General features: G+C 40.9%; 1 protein-coding gene across 1 annotated transcript in view; it reads right to left on the bottom strand.

Moving 5' to 3' along the window:
- The window catches only part of NAALADL2 (N-acetylated alpha-linked acidic dipeptidase like 2), a 1,185,913-nt gene that overhangs the window by 283,089 nt on the left and 881,382 nt on the right, over nucleotides 1-21,442 (bottom strand). Inside the window, exon 10 of the mRNA XM_044292072.1 lies at nucleotides 16,914-17,054. Within this exon, the coding sequence (XP_044148007.1) occupies nucleotides 16,914-17,054 (141 nt within the window). The remainder of the gene's footprint in view (nucleotides 1-16,913; nucleotides 17,055-21,442) is intronic.

The following is a 21,442-nucleotide window of genomic DNA, read 5'->3' on the forward strand; positions in this document are numbered from 1 at the left end:
TCAACTGCAGAATACTAAATCTATCAAGATAACCAAATATGTACAAACATAACCCAAATAGCAGTGAGTGAGAGAAAATGCCTGTTCTGATGTAAACCGCCTCCGTCTGTCAGACATCTTCCTTTCTAGTGGTAGTCGTCATTACTGAAACGTGTAAGCTGTGTTCAAGTCACTTTTGTCCTTCATTTAACATATAAATATGATGTATAGGTTAAACGTTGCCCCAAACAGATGTCATAATGCATTTGTTAGTGTATAGGTTTTTTGTTGGACTCCACATGATTGGAAGCTGTACAATGCTTTTGATTCCTTTTTCCCCCAACATACCTGTAGATGTTAAATGTGGTAAAAAACCTGATGAGAACAGCCTCTAAGGGTAGTGGCGTACATAGAGAAGTAAGGGCCCCATAGCAAGAATCAAACCAGGCCCCCACACAGGACAGAAGGTTTTCTGCCTAAACTCCTTTCAATGACCCTTGGACCATTTTTTCCACTGCCTCGTTTGCTAAAAGTTGTTCCTTTAGAGGGTGGAGTCTTGACCAAGTTTTCACCCCCAGTAGAAAAGGAGATAATTCCAACTGAAACTGGGCCCCATGGCAGGCACATGGTCTGCCGCTATGGTAGTTACACCCCTGCCTAAGGGGTATCACTAGAGAAGCACTCTGCAGTTTTACGCTAAAAATCCAGTATGTACAGAAAGATGGTATAACATGGAGACTTCACTGATGTCTTTGTATTTGGCGACACTACTCTGAGATTTTGATCGGGATGCTGGTAAATATCTTGGACATGGTGTAGATAAAATGGTCTAATTAGGCACAGAAAGGATTAATTGGTGAGTTATCGCATTCTCAATATTTTTCTGGAAAAAGAGAACCATATGTGACAAAGAGTAGGCATGCTGTGACTGATGGGCGACCGATTATATGCACATAAATCCATGTTAAAAAGCCTCTGTCAGCATGATCAACCCTATTAAACCAGACACATTGCCTGATGGGGTTGATCATGCTGATTAAAACCATACCTTATTTATCTTTGTAGGTTGCAGCGTTGTGTAGATATGAGGAGTTTCTTTATACAAACCAAGCAGTTGGAGCAGCAAGGGACGGCCTGTAATGTGCAGGGTTAATATGTTATATGGAGGCATGGTGTCAGTGTGTTTTTTATCAAAATCATGCATCTGCCTAGGAATGCATGATTTTAATAATGTGCTGTGGCTTATATGTATGAACCATGCAACCCCAAGGGGGGAGTGACAATTAATTAAAACATAACTTTTACTGATAAATATTAAAAAGAAAACAAAACCACTATGTGATGCATCAATGATAAAAACTAAGGGTCCAATACAGGTACATCAGCACTGGTAGAGAAGTAGAATAAATATATCCTGCTCCACCTAGGTATAGGTGCGATCAGTCTTATCAGAACTAATACAAGTGGGGGGACCAAATTCTCCTGGAGGTATCAGTGATGGCAATTCCAGATGGAGATGTGGTATCGGTCCGATGGAACAAGCCGGGGGTATAGGAGGGGGTCAGTGCAGGTGGAGGAGCTCTGTACCCTATTGGGCCCTACTTGAGGGGAAGGGGTCGTGCCTATCTATACAGAGCAACCTGTCCCAATTGGGGCGACCCCGTCTGGATACCTGTCCCTGCCCGGGCCTAGTCCCTGGTTCTAGAAGCTAATAAACACCTGATTGAGCTCCTAATAACATCCCGACATGGCACGTTTCTGTCCGTGTTGACTTTTCAGGGATATAATGTACAAAGGAGCCACCACAGCCTAAGATTTCTAGACTGCAGTGAATAAATTCTATAAGTCAGAAGGTCTGCCTCTCAGGTGAGAGGAGGGACCAGCAGAAGGAGTTGATAATCCTAGGCTATTTACTTGGCTTCTGATATCCCCTATGGTTGGGGGAACCTACACACAATCCTAATGATTACCCCCAGGTTACATACAGACACGGTCAAAGTCTGTGTGATAGTTTGGTCAACAGCCATTTCACTTCTACCAGCATGCATTTCACTTGGCTGCATTCCAATGTCATTGGATGCTACAGATGTGGTAACTGCATTGCCTGTAAAAATATACAGGTCACAAAAATCTTTACTAGTGCTGTTACAGGCAAGACTTACTCCATTTTACACTTTATCAATTGTAAATCTAGGGGAGTTATTCATCGCATCTCGTGTGAATGTGGCATTGAGTACATTGGAAAAACAATATGGGAATTCCGGAGTAGGGTAGGGGAGCACCTCAATTGTATCTTACACAAAAGAGACACCCCTGTGGCTAAACATGTGCATCTTGTCTATGATGGCAGGGGGGTCCAACTGCGTTTCATGGGCATTGACCTTGTCAAACCACCAGCCAGAGGGGGTGATTGGGACAAGATCCTTCTCCAGCAGGAAGCACGCTGGATCTTCTATCTAAAAACATTGGCCCCTCTGGGTCTGAATGAGAGGCTTAACTACGGCTGCTTTGTTGGGTACTTAGATCATGGCCACATATGGTAGCTGGATACTCTATATTGCTGTATTCATTATATTGGTCCATAGTCAATCTATATTTTGGTCTAATCGCCATTTTTATGTAATGTTTTGTGCATTAAATGAATAGTTGAGAGAGAAGGTGCATCTTCATCTAACCATTGTCCCGTTGCCACTTCTCCTGCTTTGAAATGCTGGTTATTTACATTACTGGTTAAAGCTTAGTTTCCAGGTTACTATGGACAGAAACATACCACGTCGGGATATTATTAGGAGCTCAATCAGGTGTTTATTAGCTTTTAGAACCAGGGACTAGGCCCAAGCAGGGACAGGTATCCAGACGGGGTCGCCCCTATTGGGGTGGGTTGCTCTTTATAGAAAGGTAGGACTGTAATAGGGAATAATAGGGCCCAATAGGGTACAGAGTTCCTCCACCTGCACTGACCCCCTCCTATACCCCTGGCTTGTTCCATCGGACCGATACCACATCTCCATCCGGAATTGCAATCACTGATACCTCCAGGAGAATTTGGTCCCACCACTTGTATTGTTTCTGGTAAGACTGCTCGCACCTACCTTAATTATACCTTAACTACCTCCTGTCTTCCCGTTGACTATAAACATCCGGGAAGTGGATCTCTATCTCTGAATGGATGTTTCTGAACGTCCATTCAGAGATGGCAGCTGCACGCTAATCATGCAGCTGAAGAGCGGGTTGCCCGCTGTTAGTGACAGCAGGGCAACCCAGAGAGAAGGCAGAGACAGTTCTCAGGTGTCCCTGCCTTCTAGATCTCTGTATACACACGCTATGCGCTTTCTGTCCCGGGAGAGTGCAGGAGCTGTCGGGTATTCTACAGACCTCGATCAGCCCTGCACTGGGGGGTGTATTTCCCCTGTAACTGGGGCTACTATGTCAGCCCCAGTTACAGGAGAAATCAATATTGGGAGAAAAAAAAGTGAAGTTAAATGTCCCCCAGAGGTCTTGTATGACCTTATGGGGGAAACAAAGTGTAAAATAAAATAAAAATTAAGTGTTAAAATAAAAAAAATAGAAAAGGTTTCACATGTAAAAAAAAAAAATATAATCCCTAAGTAAGGAATAAAAAAATAAATTAAATTGAAAATAAAAATAAAAAATAGACATATTTGGTATTGCCACATCCGTGACAGTCAGCTCCATAAATATATCATATGATCCAACCAGTCTAATAAACACCATAACAAAAATAATTATAAACTGTGTCAGAAAAAGCAATTTGTCACTTTTTTTTTTATTTATTTTTTTTATTTTCCAAAAGATAGAGATCTACAATCTTCCAATTAGATATCAAAAACAGTATAATATGACATAGTCTCACATCTAATACTAAGTCTCCCTCTTATTTTTTATATATTTTTTTATATGTTGTTTTCTTCTCAATGGGGTCAGTTTCGAGGATGCAAAAGAGATCCTCCCAAGGTCTACAGTACTCCCCAAAAATAAGCCTAATACATTTATTTTTTCAATTCCTCACACACCATCTCAACTGTGCAGCCACGTAATATCCTTTTAGGAAAGGGACAGAGATTCCACCCTCTTCTTTATACAGATATTGTATTTTAATTCTAACTCGTTTGCTCCCCCATATTAATTCATTGAAAAGGGTCTCTAGTTTATTAAAAACATATCTTCTATCGTTATTGGGCTTGCATTAAGTACATATAATAGCATTGGTAGTAATGTCATTTTTATAAGGGCTATATGGTTAATTTGTGACAGGAGAAGTTTTAACCATATTCAAATTTTTTCCTTAACTTTATCTATTATTGGGAGTATATTCAGCTTCGTATAATATTCCAATTTGGTCCCTATAAGGATGCCCAGATATAGTAAAGAGTCTGATGGAGTCAATATACTGACCCGGAAATTGTGACCCGGTAGAACTGGGCGTCTTAATGGGAGAAATTTTGATTTTTCCCAGTTAATCTCATATCCAGATAAACATCCAAATTCGTCCACGCTTTCCATAACCCTAGGCAAGTTCATATACCCTCTCCCCTAAAAGAGTAGAGTATCATCCGTATATAAACTTATTTTGTCAACGTCTTCCTCGCACCCGAAGCCCTGTATTTCCTCATCTGCTCTAATTTTACATGCCATTGGCTCCAGAAACAACAAAAAGAGCAAGGGGGAGAGGGGGCATCCCTGACGCGTTCCTCGAGTCAGGGGAAAGGGGGCGGAATATTTCCCATTAACTCGAACTCTGGATACCGGGTTTTGATACAGAATACGAACCCATCTGGAGAAATATTCACCTATCTTTACCCGTGACATCACTCTCCAAAGGAAGGGCCACTCCACCCTGTCAAAAGCCTCAGCCGCATCCAAAGACAGGATGGAGCAGTCCTCCCCATCCCCCATCTGGATATTCAGGAAGGCCCGCATTTTTGTCACCTTACATCACAAAAAGTGCAACACCAAGTGATCAAAAAGGAGTTTGTCCCAAAAATTGGTACTAATAAAACCATCACCTCATCCTGCAAAAAATTAATCCTTACACAAGAAAATCGCAAAAAAATAAATATTATAGGTCTCATAACATGGACATATTTAAACATCATGTTTTGTTTCAAAAATGCTGTTATTGTGTTATAGAGAAACAAATAAAATAAAAAGTATACATATTGGGTATCGCCCTGCCCATAACAACCAGCTCTATAAAAAATATATGACCTAACTCCTCAGGTGAACACCGTAAAAAACATCAAAAAGGTGTATGCCCCCAAAATAGTACCAATCAAACCTCATCGCGCAAAAAATGAGAATCGGTCAAAAAAATAAATAAAAAATGTGGCTCTCAGACTATGGACTATAGAGACACTAAAACATAATTTTTTTTGTTTTAAAAAATTATATTATTGTGCAAAACTTAATTAAATAAGAAAAAGTATACATATTAGGTAATGCCACATCTGTAACTATCTACTCTATAAAAATGTTGCATGACCTTACCCCTTAGGTGAACGCAGTAAAAATGAATAAATAAAAAAACAGTGCCAAAACAGCCATGGTTTTGGTTACCTTGCCTCACAGAAAACGTAATATAGAGCAATTAAAATTATATCTACCCCAAAATAGTACCAATAAAACTGGCACCTTATCCCCTAGTTTCCAAAATGGGGTCACATTTTGTGAGTTTCTACTGTAAGGGTGCATAAGGGGGCTTCAAATGGGACATGGCATCTAAAAACCAGTTCCTCAAAATCTGCCTTCCAAAAACCATATGGCGCTCCTTTTCTTGTGCGCCCTGTCATGTGTTCTTACATCAGTTTACGACCACATGTGGCGTGTTTCTGCAAACCGCAGAATCAGGGTAATAAATGTTGAGTTTTGTTTGGCTGTTAACACTCCATGTGTTAAAAGAAAAAATGGATTAAAATGGAAAAACTGCCAAAAAAGTGAAATTTAAAAATTGTATCTCCAAAGTTTGTAAAATCAGTTTTAAGTAACTTAAGGGTTATAGTTTCTACAATGGGGTCATTCATGGGGGGTTTCCACTATGTAAGCCTCACAAGGTGACTTCAGACCTGAACTGGTCCTTAAAAAGTTGGTTTTGGAAATTTTCTTATACATTTTTAAGAATTGCTTCTAAAATTCTAAGTCTTCTAACGTCCTAAACAAATAAAATGACATTTACAAAATTATGCCAACATAAAGGAGACATATGGGGAATGTTAAGTAATAAATATTTTATGAGGAATCACTTTCTGTTTTAAAAGCTGAGATTTTTTTTTTTAAATTGGTAAATTTGGGATTTTTTTATAAAGGTCAACTATATTAACTCAAATTTATGACCATCATGAAGTCACGAGAAAGCAATCTCTGAATGGCTTTGATAAGTAAAAGCGTTCCAAAGCTATTACCACAAATTTGCAAAATTAGACCTGGTCAGGAAGGGGGCAAATGGCCCGGATGTGAAGTGGTTAAAAGACATATGTCAATAGATTAGTACCAATGAAGCTGGCTGACTAGCTGCCAAATGCACATGTAACAAAAGGCATTTTCAGCAATGCGGGTGCATGTGAACAAGGAACCAATAGAGATGCCTTCAGCTGCCAAACCCACATACAACAAGTCAGACAGATTCATAAGTAGTGTTGAGCGCGGATATTCAAAAGGCAAATTTTTATCGGGAATATCAGTACTTCGAGAATTCACGAATATTTAGAATATAGTGCTATATATTCGTAATGACCAATATTCCTTTTTTTTTTTTTTTTTTTTTTTAACACAGTACACATCAGGTGATCATCCCTCCCTTCTCTAGCTTGTGGGCCAATGAGACAGCTTTGTCACATCTTAGCAACCAATTGAAAATTTCCCTACCCCTTACTATAAGAGAACCTTCCCAGCAGCTATTTTCTAAAGTTTATTGCAGTTATGAAAGAAACATCAGTGTCATTGCTGTGCTCTGTTTTATTACATTAGACAGTTAACTTACGGTATATATAATTCAGATAGTTAGGGGGAGATAGTCAGTGTAGGATAGATTGATCTGTAGTGCAGCTGATAGGTTCTGCTGTCCTGTCCATACATACATGCTACAGACATAGTGCTGTGATGTCACAAGTTGCACGTATTGCGAAAAAATATGCGCATCATTAATTGCCAAAAAATCGCAAGTGCAAATATATTGGAGCACTCTATCACTCTATAAAGCTATTCTAATGTTCTGCCGTGCCAACCATTTTCTCCAGTCACAGGAAACATAACAGCTTGAAAAATGTAGCATAAGTGACCCACGCCGATATTTCGTGCTCATTACGCGAATAATACATTGCTGATTTTCGTAATTAGAATTAGAAATATAATCTTGAGTTCTTGAATTCGCAAATACAGTCAGGTCCATAAATATTGGGACATTGACACAATTCTAACATTTTTGGCTCTATACATCACCACAATGGATTTGAAATGAAACGAGGACAAGATGTGCTTTTACTGCAGACTGTCAGCTTTAATTTAAAGGTATTTACATCCAAATCAGGTGAACGGTGTAGGAATTACAACAGTTTGCATATGTGCCTCCCACTTGTTAAGGGACCAAAAGTAATGGGACAGAATAATAATCTTAATGCAAACTTTCACTTTTTAATACTTGGTCGCAAATCCTTTGCAGTCAATTACAGTCTGAAGTCTGGAACGCATAGACATCACCAGATGCTGGGTTTCATCCCTGGTGATGCTCTGCCAGGCCTCTACTGCAACTGTCTTCAGTTCCTGCTTTTTCTTGGGGCATTTTTCCTTCAGTTTTGTCTTCAGCAAGTGAAATGCATGCTCAATCGGATTCAGGCTAGGTGATTGACTTGGCCATTGCATAACATTCCACTTCTTTTCCTTAAAAAAAAAACACTCTTTGGTTGCTTTTGCAGTATGTTTTGGGTCATTGTCCATCTGTACTGTGAAGCACCGTCCAATGAGTTCTGAAGCATTTGGCTGTATGAGCCGATAATATTGCCCAAAACACTTCAGAATTCATCCTGATGCGTTTGTCAGCAGTCACATCATCAATAAATACAAGAGAACCAGTTCCATTGGCAGCCATACATGCCCACACCATGACACTACCACCACAATGCTTCACTGATGACGTGGTATGCTTAGGATCATGAGCAGTTCCTTTCCTTCTCCATACTCTTCTCTTCACATCACTCTGGTACAAGTTGATCTTGGTCTCATCTGTCCATAGGATGTTGTTCCAGAACTGTGAAGGCTTTTTTAGATGTCGTTTGGCAAACTCTAATCTGGCCATCCTGTTTTTGAGGCTCACCAATGGTTTACATCTTGTGGTGAAAACTCTGTATTCTTTCTGGTGAAGTCTTCTCTTGATTGTTGACTTTGACACACATACACCTACCTCCTGGAGAGTGTTCTTGGTCTGGCCAACTGTTGAAGGGCGTTCTCTTCACCAGGGAAAGAATTCTTTGTTCATCCACCACAGTTGTTTTCCGTGCTCTTCCGAGTCTTTTGGTGCTTTAAGAATGTTCCAAACAGTTGTTTTGGCCGTGCCTAATATTTTTTCTATCTCTCTGATGTTTTTTTTTTTAGCCCAACGATGGCTTGCTTCACTGATAGTGATAGCTCTTTGGATCTCATCTTGAGAGTTGACAGCAACAGATTCCAAATGCAAATAGCACATTTGAAATTAATTCTTGATCTTGACCTTTTATCTGCTCATTGTAATTGGGATAATGAGGGAATAACACACACCTGGCCATGGAACAGCTCAAAAGCCAATTGTCCCATTACTTTTGGCCCCTTAACAAGTGGGAGGCACATATGCAAACTGTTGTAATTCCTACACCGTTCACCTGATTTGGATGTAAATACCCTCAAATTAAAGCTGCAGTTCAAGCACATCTTGTTAGTTTCATTTCAAATCCATTGTGGTGGTGTATAGAGCCAAAAATGTTAGAATTGTGTCGATGCCCCAATATTTATGGACCTGACTGTATATGGTGAATATTCTACAAAATATTTCCAAAATATCGCAAATTCGAATATTGCCCCTGCCACTCATGACTAGAGTTGAGCGAACACCTGGATGTTCGGGTTCGAGAAGTTCGGCCGAACTTCCCGAAAATGTTCGGGTTCGGGATCCGAACCCGATCCGAACTTCGTCCCGAACCCGAACCCCATTGAAGTCAATGGGGACCCGAACTTTTCGGCACTAAAAAGGCTGTAAAACAGCCCAGGAAAGGGCTAGAGGGCTGCAAAAGGCAGCAACATGTAGGTAAATCCCCTGCAAACAAATGTGGATAAGGAAATGAATTAAAATAAAAATTAAATAAATAAAAATTAACCAAAATCAATTGGAGAGAGGTCCCATAGCAGAGAATCTGGCTTCCCGTCACCCACCACTGGAACAGTCCATTCTCAGATATTTAGGCCCCGGAACCCAGGCAGAGGAGAGAGGTCCCGTAACAGAGAATCTGGCTTCATGTCAGCAGAGAATTAGTCTGCATGTCATAGCAGAGAATGAGGCTTCACGTCAGCCACCACTGCAACAGTCCATTGGCATATATTTAGGCCCAGCACACAGGCAGAGGAGAGAGGTCCCCTAACAGACAATCTGGCTTCATGTCAGCAGAGAATCAGTCTGCATGTCATAGCAGAGAATCAGGCTTCACGTCACCCACCACTGCAACAGTCCATTGTCATAAATTTAGGCCCAGCACCCAGGCAGAGGAGAGAGGTCCCGTAACAGACAATCTGGCTTCATGTCAGCAGAGAATTAGTCTGCATGTCATAGCAGAGAATGAGGCTTCAAGTCACCCACCACTGTAAGAGACCATTTTGATAAGTTTAGGCCCAGCACCCAGGCAGAGGAGAGAGGTCCCGTAACAGACAATATGGCTTCATGTCAGCAGAGAATCAGTCTTCATGTCATAGCAGAGAATCAGGCTTCACGTCAGCCACCACTGTAAGAGTCCATTTTCATAAGTTTAGGCCCAGCACCCAGGCAGAGGAGAGAGGTCCCGTAACAGACAATCTGGCTTCATGTCAGCAGAGAATTAGTCTGCATGTCATAGCAGAGAATGAGGCTTCACGTCAGCCACCACTGCAACAGTCCATTGGCATATATTTAGGCCCAGCACACAGGCAGAGGAGAGAGGTCCCGTAACAGACAATATGGCTTCATATCAGCAGAGAATCAGTCTTCATGTCATAGCAGAGAATCAGGCTTCACGTCACCCACCACTGTAAGAGTCCATTTTCATAAATTTAGGCCCAGCACCCAGGCAGAGGAGAGAGGTCCCGTAACAGAGGATCTGGCTTCATGTCAGCAGAGAATCATTCTGCATGTCATAGCAGAGAATCAGGCTTCACGTCACCCAACATTGGAACAGTCCATTGGCATATATTTAGGCCCCGGCACCCAGACAGAGGAGAGGTTCATTCAACTTTGGGTTGAATGAACTAAATAACTTTCCCAGCCACAACAGGACAGCGGTAACGAGAGATTTAGCGGGATATAAATTTGAGGCCTAGTATTTAGGCGCTGGGTGACCGGTATGGATTTACTGACAGAATTAGACTTGGAAATGCACAGTAGCGTGTGTGTGAAGTTATTCTGAATGACCCTATGTGCACCTTGAATATTATATACCCTTATAGGGATAGATTTCAAATAGCTCTGATATAGCAGAAACCACTAAATTATGAAATTGCTAAATTGGGAATTGTACTTCAACCCAGAACAAAAAATGTGCTTTGACGGACACTAAATAACTTTCCCAGCAACAACAGTACAGCGGTGGGTAACGAGAGATTTAGAGGGATTTAAATTTGAGGCCTAGTATTTAGGCGCTGGGTGACCGGTATGGATTTAGTGACAGAATTAGACTTGGAAATGCACAGTAGCGTGTGTGTGAAGTTATTCTGAATGACCCTATGTGCACCTTGAATATTATATACCCTTTTAGGGATAGATTTCAAATAGCTCTGATATAGCAGAAACCACTAAATTATGAAATTGCTAAATTGGAAATTGTATTTCAACCCTGAACAAAAAATGTGCTTTGACGGACACTAAATAACTTGCCCAGCCACAACAGTACAGCGGTAACGACAGATTTAGCGGGATATAAATTTGAGGCCTAGTATTTAGGCGCTGGGTGACCGGTATGGATTTAGTGACAGAATTAGACTGGGATATGGCCAAAAAATAACCACACTATTGCTGGTTAAATGCACTTGGTGACAGGGGCAGCTTGCCCCTGATGTAGTATATGGCCAAAAAATGAACAGACTATTGTTGGTTAAATGCACTTGGTGTCACATCTTGACCAACCACACTACTGAGGGTTAAATGCACTTGGTGACGGGCGCAGCTTGCCCCTGATGTAGTATATGGCCAAAAAATTAATAGACTATTGCTGGTTAAATGCACTTGGTGTCACAGCTTGACCAACCACACTACTGAGGGTTAAATGCACTTGGTGACGGGCGCAGCTTGCCCCTGATGTAGTATATGGCCAAAAAATGAACAGACTATTGCTGGTTAAATGCACTTGGTGTGATAGCTTGACCAACCACACTACTGAGGGTTAAATGCACTTGGTGACGGGCGCAGCTTGCCCCTGATGTAGTATATGGCCAAAAAATGAATAGACTATTGCTGGTTAAATGCACTTGGTGTCACAGCTTGACCAACCACACTACTGAGGGTTAAATGCACTTGGTGACGGGCGCAGCTTGCCCCTGATGTAGTATATGGCCAAAAAATGAACAGACTATTGCTGGTTAAATGCACTTGGTGTGATAGCTTGACCAACCACACTACTGAGGGTTAAATGCACTTGGTGACGGGCGCAGCTTGCCCCTGATTTAGTATATGGCCAAAAAATGAACAGACTATTGCTGGTTAAATGCACTTGGTGTCACAGCTTGACCAACCACACTACTGAGGGTTAAATGCACTTGGTGACGGGCGCAGCTTGCCCCTGATGTAGTATATGGCCAAAAAATGAACAGACTATTGCTGGTTAAATGCACTTGGTGTGATAGCTTGACCAACCACACTACTGAGGGTTAAATGCACTTGGTGACGGGCGCAGCTTGCCCCTGATGTAGTATATGGCCAAAAAATAAACAGACTATTGCTGGTTAAATGCACTTGGTGTGACAGCTTCACCCTGATGTAGGCTTTAGCCAAAAAACAACCACACCATTGAGGGTTAAATGCACTTGGTGACAGGCGCAGCTTGCCCCTGATGTAGTATATGGCCAAAAAATAAACAGACTATTGCTGGTTAAATGCACTTGGTGTGACAGCTTCACCCTGATGTAGGCTTTAGCCAAAAAACAACCACACCATTGAGGGTTAAATGCACTTGGTCGCAGCTTGTGCTGGCGCACCACAAGACACAAAATGGCCGCCGATCACCCCAGAAAAATGTGACTGACAAACGGTCTGGGCAGCCTAAAAACAGTGAGCAATTGAGTATCAGCAGCTCAATGACCCACAGCTGCAGATCGATCAATTGATCAAGTCCTTTGGAGGAGTTAATCTGCCTAATCTCGCCCTACTGTCGCAGCCGCAACCTCTCCCTACGCTAATCAGAGCAGAGTGACGGGCGGCGCTATGTGACTCCAGCTTAAATAGAGGCTGGGTCACATGGTGCTCTGGCCAATCACAGCCATGCCAATAGTAGGCATGGCTGTGATGGCCTCTTGGGGCAAGTAGTATGACACTTGTTGATTGGCTGCTTTGCAGCCGTTCAAAAAGCGCCAAGAAAGCGTCACAAAAGCAGCGAAGAAAGCGACGAACACCGAACCCGAACCCGGACTTTTACGAAAATGTCCGGGTTTGGGTCCGTGTCACGGACACCCCAAAATTCGGTACGAACCCGAACTATACAGTTCGAGTTCGCTCATCCCTACTCATGACTATTCATAAGTACAAATTTGCTGAAAGATGCCCTTTTCAGGGGCAGATGCATCCCCTGTTTATACATCTATTGTCAGAACAAACAATGACTTGAAAAATTGCCCCTTATTTTTGGGAGCAGCAGTTATTAAGTATGGTTAAATGTTTGTACAAACATCGGCTTCTGCTTAAAGTTGAACAAGCCTAAAAAACTTTCTTTCATTTGAGAACATCAGCAGTACAATGTGTATGTGTAAAGGATAAGGTGTGTAGCAGCAATAGTGGAGGCAATAATAGTACCAGCAGTAGCAGTAGCACAGCATTAAAAGCAGTAAGTAGATGTGTGTGTGTGTGTGTGGTTATGTTGAGGAAGTAGTGGTGACTGTGTAAGGGTAATGGTAGTGACAGTATCCATACAGTATGGAACATGATGGTAGGCGGGCAGACAGCACAGTGGTACTGTATGATGGGGCACTGTCAGCAAAGGCAGGTCTATTCATTGGCCTCAGCCAGAGGTGTGTGAAAATTCTGAAATGCCTCATTCATTTTGACAAAAGTAATGTTTTATACACTGGTAAAGGTCAACTTTGTCCATTTCTGTATGACAATACCACTGATTGTGCTGAAAACCCCCTGAGATGACTGGAGGCTGAAAAAGACTATACCGAAAAAGCAAACAGACAGTTCTGGTGAGTGTTAAAATCTACTTACTCAGAAGTCTATAGATTCAGTGAACATGGTATGCATTGGAGAAAGGCCACAGTCCAGGTAGGACTGAACATGATTTTCTTTAGCCTGGTGCAGCACATAGAAAAACTGTTTCATCATATTGATGCTGCTGCTTTGGGTTCTGCTGTGTTGGTAGCAGTGACTGTGAGAGGTGGATGACTTGACAGGGGGTGGAGATGGGTCTCTTGGCCAGACACCTAGGTGGCTGGTGTGTTCTCCCTAAAAGCTGCTCACACAGTGTATATCCTATTAATAAAGCAAATTTGCTTTCCTTTTGGTAACAGGAAAACACTCCCTCCCAATTTCACTTTGTTAGCAAGGGTATTTCGCTTTGATAGCAAGGGTCTAAAAGCATGGCTATCAAGTAATCATCATATTTATTGATGGTAAGAATATGTCTGTCATTATGTTAGTAAGCAAGTAAGCATGCAGCTTTCCTCGCTTGCCAGCATGCCCAAGTACCTCTGTCTCTTTCTGGCTCTGCCCCCTCAATGAGTTGATTGGTCATCATAGCAGGTGTCTGCATCATCAATCATAATCATCAGCAAGAGCCACATTCTCCTACACAAGTAACTCCTACTTGAGTAATAGCTACTCATCTTAATCATCCACCTCTTTCTCCATGGGATTTGTGGCCAGTTACAGGGCAGCCAGCAAGATGCGTAAACTGTTCATTTGCCACCCCTTAATCTATCGGTATGAGCGTCTGCTCTAAGATAAATCTTACAGGTATGACATTGTACATGCCACAGATGTCCCTAGTAACAAATCCTATTGGAAGAGTCTGAGCATGTTGTGTTATGAGCATGTTTGTGTCTTCTGACATCAAAACAAATAGCCTCCCTCAGTGTTGGACTGGCCTACCAGAGTAACAGAGGATCCTCCAGTTGGCCCAAGCTCTGACAATAATGGATCCCTAATAAAACAGAGCCTTTAGAGTTCTACATACAAAGAGGGTGGGCCCTCCAAATGATTTCCTCTGATAGGCCCAAGGGACTTCAGTCTGATGTTTTGCTCCCTGCTGAGGTGGTCTGGTGCATGACAATCATTCACTGGTTTACACTTGTCATACAGACACTTTAGCATATGTAAGTGAAATTGCAATGAGCTGGAATGTGGTGGATCAAACGGTGCAATCACAGACCATTCTGTTGCTACAAGTGAAGGAGGGAGCTCCTTGCCACATAAGTTGGCGGGTAGATGGCCATTGGGATGTTTGCTGCTTGATGCACTACATCAACTGATCAGCTGTGTAGCTACTCTTGCCCGAGCTGATCAGCAATAACATTGCATGACAACACTTGACTTATTATAGGAGGGTGGTGGAATCAGAGCAATGTTCTGCCATGCTTATGCTGGGGAAGGGAGGATATCCATGGAGGACATAGTGTAGGAAGCAGATAAATTCCTGTAGTGGGAACCAGACAGACAAAAAAGGAGGAGGTGTCAAGACCTGGTCTAGCTGCTGCAGTGCTGGGTTACCGCTGCCACAGAAAACATTGACCCAGTGGGCTGTGAAAGACATGCCAGTAACAGCTACTCCAGGTGTCTATGGTGGCATGTACGTTGGAAGGATTGGCCCCCGTTCTGGAGAAATAATGGCAGCTATGTTTCTTTCAATGAGGCAGAGCACAAACCATCGTTTCCCTAAAGTTAGCAGAATCCACTATGTGGTATGGCAGGGACTGCACTGCTAGACACAGAATTTTATGATTTTGCAATATCACAATAGTTTCTATACTAACAAATGTTGTTCATGTATTTAAGAATATTATACAATGGTTTGTACTTTTCCACACCCAAACATGAATTAACAATGATTTGTTTATGGTGCCAACTGCTATTGTCAATGGCAAAAATTATTTTAAAAAGGACTTATCCCCTCTCATTTAACATGGAATACAATAATTAACAAAAACATAACTGGTGACAGGTACCCTTTAAGCTGGAGATGACTTACAGTAGGTAGGACAGTCCAGAAAATATTTAGAGGGTCTGTTATGTTCATAGAAGGGGAAAAGAGCATATTGTGAAGGGGGTGGGCAGCCTGTTTATATTGATGACATCCTAAGGACAGGTAATCAATATGTGATCATAGGGGTCCGAAAACCCGGCACCCCTGCCAATCAGCTGTTTGAACTGGAGGTGGCACTCCATGCAAGCGCTGCTTCCTCAGCTTTACAGTACACGTTGCCTCCCCTGTACCGGTGGTGTAGTGTAATTCAAAGTACTCGCTCCATTCAAGTGAATGGAGCGAGTACTTGTAATTGCACTGCATTTCCAATATGATAGCAGTGTAATGAAGAGGAAGTAGTGCTCACACAGAGCGCCGCCTTCTCTTCAAACAGCTGATTGGCTGGTGTGCTGGGTGTTGGACTCCTGCCGATCAGATATTGATGACCTACAGGTCATCAATACAAACAGGCTGCACAACCCCTTTAACCGCATTCCGTAACTCCACATTGTAGACACTTTGGGGGACATATCCTCTCTATGGCAGAAAACTGGTGCCAAAATGTCACAAGGCTGGTCCAAAATGTGGATGGAGCAGGGAGTGGGCATTGCAGAGCCATAAAGTGGCATAGATAATAGCAGAAATATAAACCATTTTGACACTTGGACCTCTACAGATGCACCACAATTATTAAGAGGTTTTTAAATAACTGATGCGAGAGGAGAACATACTTAAACTGGCATGTAATAGGCCTCATGCACATGACCGTTCCATTTTTTGTGGTCAACATGGAAGCAGCCCGTGTGCCTTCCACAATTTGCGGAACGGAACAGGCGGCCCATTGTAGAAATGCCTATTCTTGTCCGCAAAACGGACAAGAATAAGACAGGTTATATTTTTATTTTTTTGCAGGGCCACGGAACGGAGCAACAGATGAGGACAGCACACGGAGTGCTGTCCGCATCTTTTTCTGCCCCATTGAAGTGAATGGGTCCACACCCGAGCCGTAAAAACTCTGGCTCAGATGCAGACCAGAACAACGGTCGTGTGCATGAGGCTTTAGAAAGTCTTCTCATTTGTACTCTCTGTATTCACTGTCACAATGGCCAATGTATCCAGTACCATATGACTAATTTTATATGGGTGTTATCAATGTGAAATCATGTAGTGGGTGAAATTTCCTCTACATATGTATTGCTTATAACAATGCATCAGCGTGTTGTCATGGGTATGGAACTTCTATCACGGATCTTTAAGTTACACTATTACAATATGCGTTACTCCAGATATAATACAAATAATATGATATAAATTTTGTAGTACCTTGGCTCTTTTATCTTCAAAAGCAAACTGTGCACCTGGGATTCCAAGTTGGTTGATAAAAAAATCTGCATTTCCTTGTGTTTGTATAGAGCTGACATTGGCCTTGTAGCAGCCTTCCTTTTGAGTACAGTTTTTTTGCATCTAAAATTAAAAATGGAAGATGTTATATGAAACACTAACCATGTTGATACAAACTTTCTGTCTGACTATCTATAAGAAAATAATGCTGCTGTACAGTCAATACATAAAAATTGGGTGCAATCCATTCAAGACTGTAGGTAACGGGTCTTAGGATATGCATATAAAAAACGTGGCAGCACTTTAGAAAAGTTGAAAGGATACAATATCCATCATTATCTAATTTTGCAATATATTCAGTATCTGTCTATGAGGGTCTTTGCCAAATCCAGGGATGTTATTTCTTGAAGCCCCTCGGTCAAAAGTTTTGGAACAGAGAAGCCAAATGTTTATGCATAAATTGTTTACATCATATAAACTGAAAGCCAACAGCGCTAAATTACAGTAATGGCCCTTTATTATCTAGATATGCTGTAAAAAAGAATTTGAAATGGCGTTATAAAGAAATTCTGTATTTGTAACCAGTGATGGACTGGAGTTCCATGGAGCCATCAGAGTAAATGAATGAAAATCCACCCACCGTTTATACAGAACAGGTATAGACTTACTTATAATTACCACCGGAATTTTAAATTTAGTTTACTCAAACTTTGTTATTATCACACAAAAGATCATCCCTGTGCTGCCTGTATCCATATGTCTGTTCTGCAAATTGTAGAACACTAGCAGAAGGACCCGGCTTCGCTCGAGTATATTTAATCGATTTCATTTTGGCTAGGTCTACACGACAACTTTTTGTTGCACCAATGTTGCACGGCAGTCTATGGTGTCGCACTGCAACATGCATATCAAATGGATTTTCTGCGACTGTCGCATCGCAGTATGTTGCATGTTGCAGTGCGACACCATAGACTGCCATTAAAAAAATCCATGCGACATTGATGCAACAAAATGTCACGCAAAAAATATTGTTTAGACCTAGCCTTAATGTTTGTGTGTGTCGTTAAAAGATTTCAACACTATCCACTATAACAGTGACATCTACAGCACCACACCTTTTAATACTGACCCCCACAGTGCTCAGAGGAGCATGTTTGGCCTATAAGCTTCCTTACGCTGATAAAATTTTGTGAAAGTCACAGAAAAACACTAGCATGTCGCCTCCTTGTGTGATAGTAGTACTGTACTACTGCCTCTTACTAACTCATGGAGATCAATTGCCTTGATGGACAGTGTGATAACTGGAGCGCCTGCTGAGCTCAGGCTGTTGCTGCCATCTGCTACCTGTCTTTCTGAGTCTTCATTTGGATCTCACCCAGCATTATTGCTCAGCAGGCAGCACTGGCGGCCATGTTTCTATCCATCTTCTCTTGTTTAATAAGAGATGGGAGGAGATAGGCAGGCACATAGTAAAGAATGTAGTCATACTCATCTTCTCTGCGACAAGACTGGATGGAATGTTGTCCACCTTCTTCCTTTTTCTGCTGCTGACAGGGCCAAATACAGAAAATAGGAAGAAATGGTACTACACTCTGGAAGTCCACTCAATCCTTTCTCTGCAGCTGGCCTCTGCAACTGATACACAGAGAGCAGTAATGAAGGAATGTACAGTAGAAAAAAGGGTACTGTAAAAAATAAATAAAAAAATTGTTAAAGCATGTGGGCAGAAGGCCCATACCATTGGATCCCTGCCAGTAGTGGAGATGATCAATAAAGGGAATCTGTCACTGCACTTCTGAACTATCATCTGTAGTAATCCATGAGTCCAGATTGACACTTTTTATTCACTTACGACTGCTGAAATACATAGTCTGGACTAGTGTGCCAAAACAATAGAGAGGACCCCTGAGTGTATGCATGGTAGTTTGTACAATGGATTTCAGAGGGGGAACGGGAAAGTAGAGAAATAAAAAATAAAAAAATATATATAGTGATCTGGATTCCTTCATTGCAGTTCTAGTCATGTATTATAGCAAATAAAAGTCCAAGATCCTAGCTACAGATTGCTTTTATAAGATGTATTTTCCAGTTGTTACTAATTCTCATTGCTTTAGCTATAAACGGCTGGGTTATTAATTGAATTATTGTAAAATTTAAAAATAAAATAGAAGTTGCAACTTCAGTTAACTTTAACTTTTTCTATTGATTTTCTTTTAACTCTTTTCAATTTTTTTACTCCCAGCCTTCCAGGAACCATAACTTTTCTATTTTTCCATTCACATAACTGCATAAGGGCTTGTTTCTTGCAGGACAAGTTTGACTTTCTATTGGCACAATTTAATATTGCCTTTGAAGTAGCGGGAAGCTGGAAAAACATTCAAATGAGGTAGAATTAAAAGCAAAAATTTAAATCTGCCTTAGCTTTATGGGTTTTGTTTTTACAATGTTTCCTATACGGTAAAACTGACCTGTGAACTTCCTTCTCTGGGTCATTACAATTATAGCAATACCAACATACCAACGTTGTAGATTTTCTCTCTTTGTTTCTTGTGTTTTATTACTTTAAAAAAAAATTAGGAAACATTTTTTAATCACCATATTTTGACCCCCATAACTTTTTTTAAATTTACATCTATGCAGCTGTGTGAGGGCTCATCTTTTTGTGGAATGATCTGTAATTTTCAGTGATGCCATTTTAGGGTGTGTATGACTTTTTGATCACTTTAAAAAATAAATAAAATGGGGGAGACAAAGCGACAGAAATGTCAAATAAGCCATTTTGATTTTCTCTCTTGTTATGGTGCTCAATGTGTGGGATAAATATAATAATATTTTAATAGTATGGGTGGGGTGCAGTTGATGTCTATGATTTTTATTTTTATTTTTTTACTTATTTTTATTATGAGGAGTGAATTGAATTTTAAACTGCCTCAGATGCCGTGGTCGCAAATGATCACGGTATCAGAGGCGTTAGGTGTCTTCAATTGCAATTATTGCAGATTGCAGACATTAGCCCTTGATCCCCACTGTTTAGAACAGCAGAAATCTGGTGGTTATGGCACACGCTATGCTTGCGAGCGGGTGCCTTAAATATTAATTCATTATAAATATTTTCCCAAATATCTTTCATTAGTTATAATGGCTTGTTTTGTCTAGGGAGCAATCATTAGGAAAAACAAAATTGCTGCTATCCTATTAGTACACACAAAACCTGTCCTAATCACACAGGAGGACAAGTTACTTTACAACACTGAGATAAAGAGCTGCCTCATCCTCCTCTCTGCTTTGCTTGTCAGGGATTATGATCCTGAATGCAGCTGATAAGATCTTCAGCTGAATCTCTGTAGGCGTGGGGTTCACGAGGAGACGTGAAGTTCAGAGATGACAGACAGGACAGACTGTGGTAATAGAGACTGCATACAAGTGCAGCTGCTCATTAGCCACATCTGCTCATGAACTCCATTCCTACAGAGAAGTTCTTATCATCTGTGTTCAAGATCACAATCCCTAACCAGGAGAGCAGAGAGGAGGATGAGGCAGCTCTTTATCTCAGTGACGTGAAATAACTTGTCCTCCTGTGTAATTAGGACAGGTTTTGTGTGCACTAATAAGATAGCGGCCATTTTATTTATCCTAATGATTGCTCCCTAGACAAAACAAGCCATTATAACTAATGAAAGGTATTTGGGAATATATTTTTTAAATGTAGTAATATTTAAGTATTTTAATTTTCCTAATTCCCGGAGAACCCCTTTAACATTTGTCAATATGTTAAGCTTTTTTTTTTCTGTAATGTTCAATATAAAGCAACTAAATCTTTCAAATCAGTGACACATCATTGCATTACTGTATATATTCTGTATATGTAGGGCATTACAAGTAAAAGGTCAGTGGCATTTGTTACAGAGTTATTATGAACATGCTCTTAATTATCATGCTAGTTAATAATGCTCTTGCATCTTCGAACAAGGTGAGACAAAATATTTATGTGGTTAGTTTTTGCATAATTCATGTTTCCTGTCTGCATTTAAATAGTGAGCTCATTGCAGCCATTCAATTCTTTCATTAGTCACCTTTCCCATGTTCTATGTGACATTTCTTTGAAACAATCCACGATCCCAGCAAGTTCCTACTAGCCCAAATTCACATAGGCCAATTATGTTTTTTTTTTCCTTTTAAAAAAGAACAAATGCTTAATATAGTGAGTAATAAATTAGGCATTGGCAGCTCAGCATGAACTGGACAATATGTTCTGTTGTCCATAAAAAAAAATCTAAACACTGACTAATTGCATGGCCATGGGATTACCTCTTTAAAATAATAAAACTGTGTCTGATTGAGCTCTGCCATTGTCGAAGGCTTTTTAGGTTGCTTATTTAGAAAGGTCAGCTCTAATAACTATCATAAGGTGCCAAAGTATTTCCAAATGCAAAAGCCTTTGGTGCTTAGTTTAAGCTAATAACCTTTTATTCAGGTTTAATTCACAGCGGATTTAAATTTTTAATTTTTTT

The sequence above is a fragment of the Bufo gargarizans genome, chromosome 4, assembly GCF_014858855.1.
Source record: "Bufo gargarizans isolate SCDJY-AF-19 chromosome 4, ASM1485885v1, whole genome shotgun sequence".
NCBI lineage: Eukaryota > Metazoa > Chordata > Amphibia > Anura > Bufonidae > Bufo > Bufo gargarizans.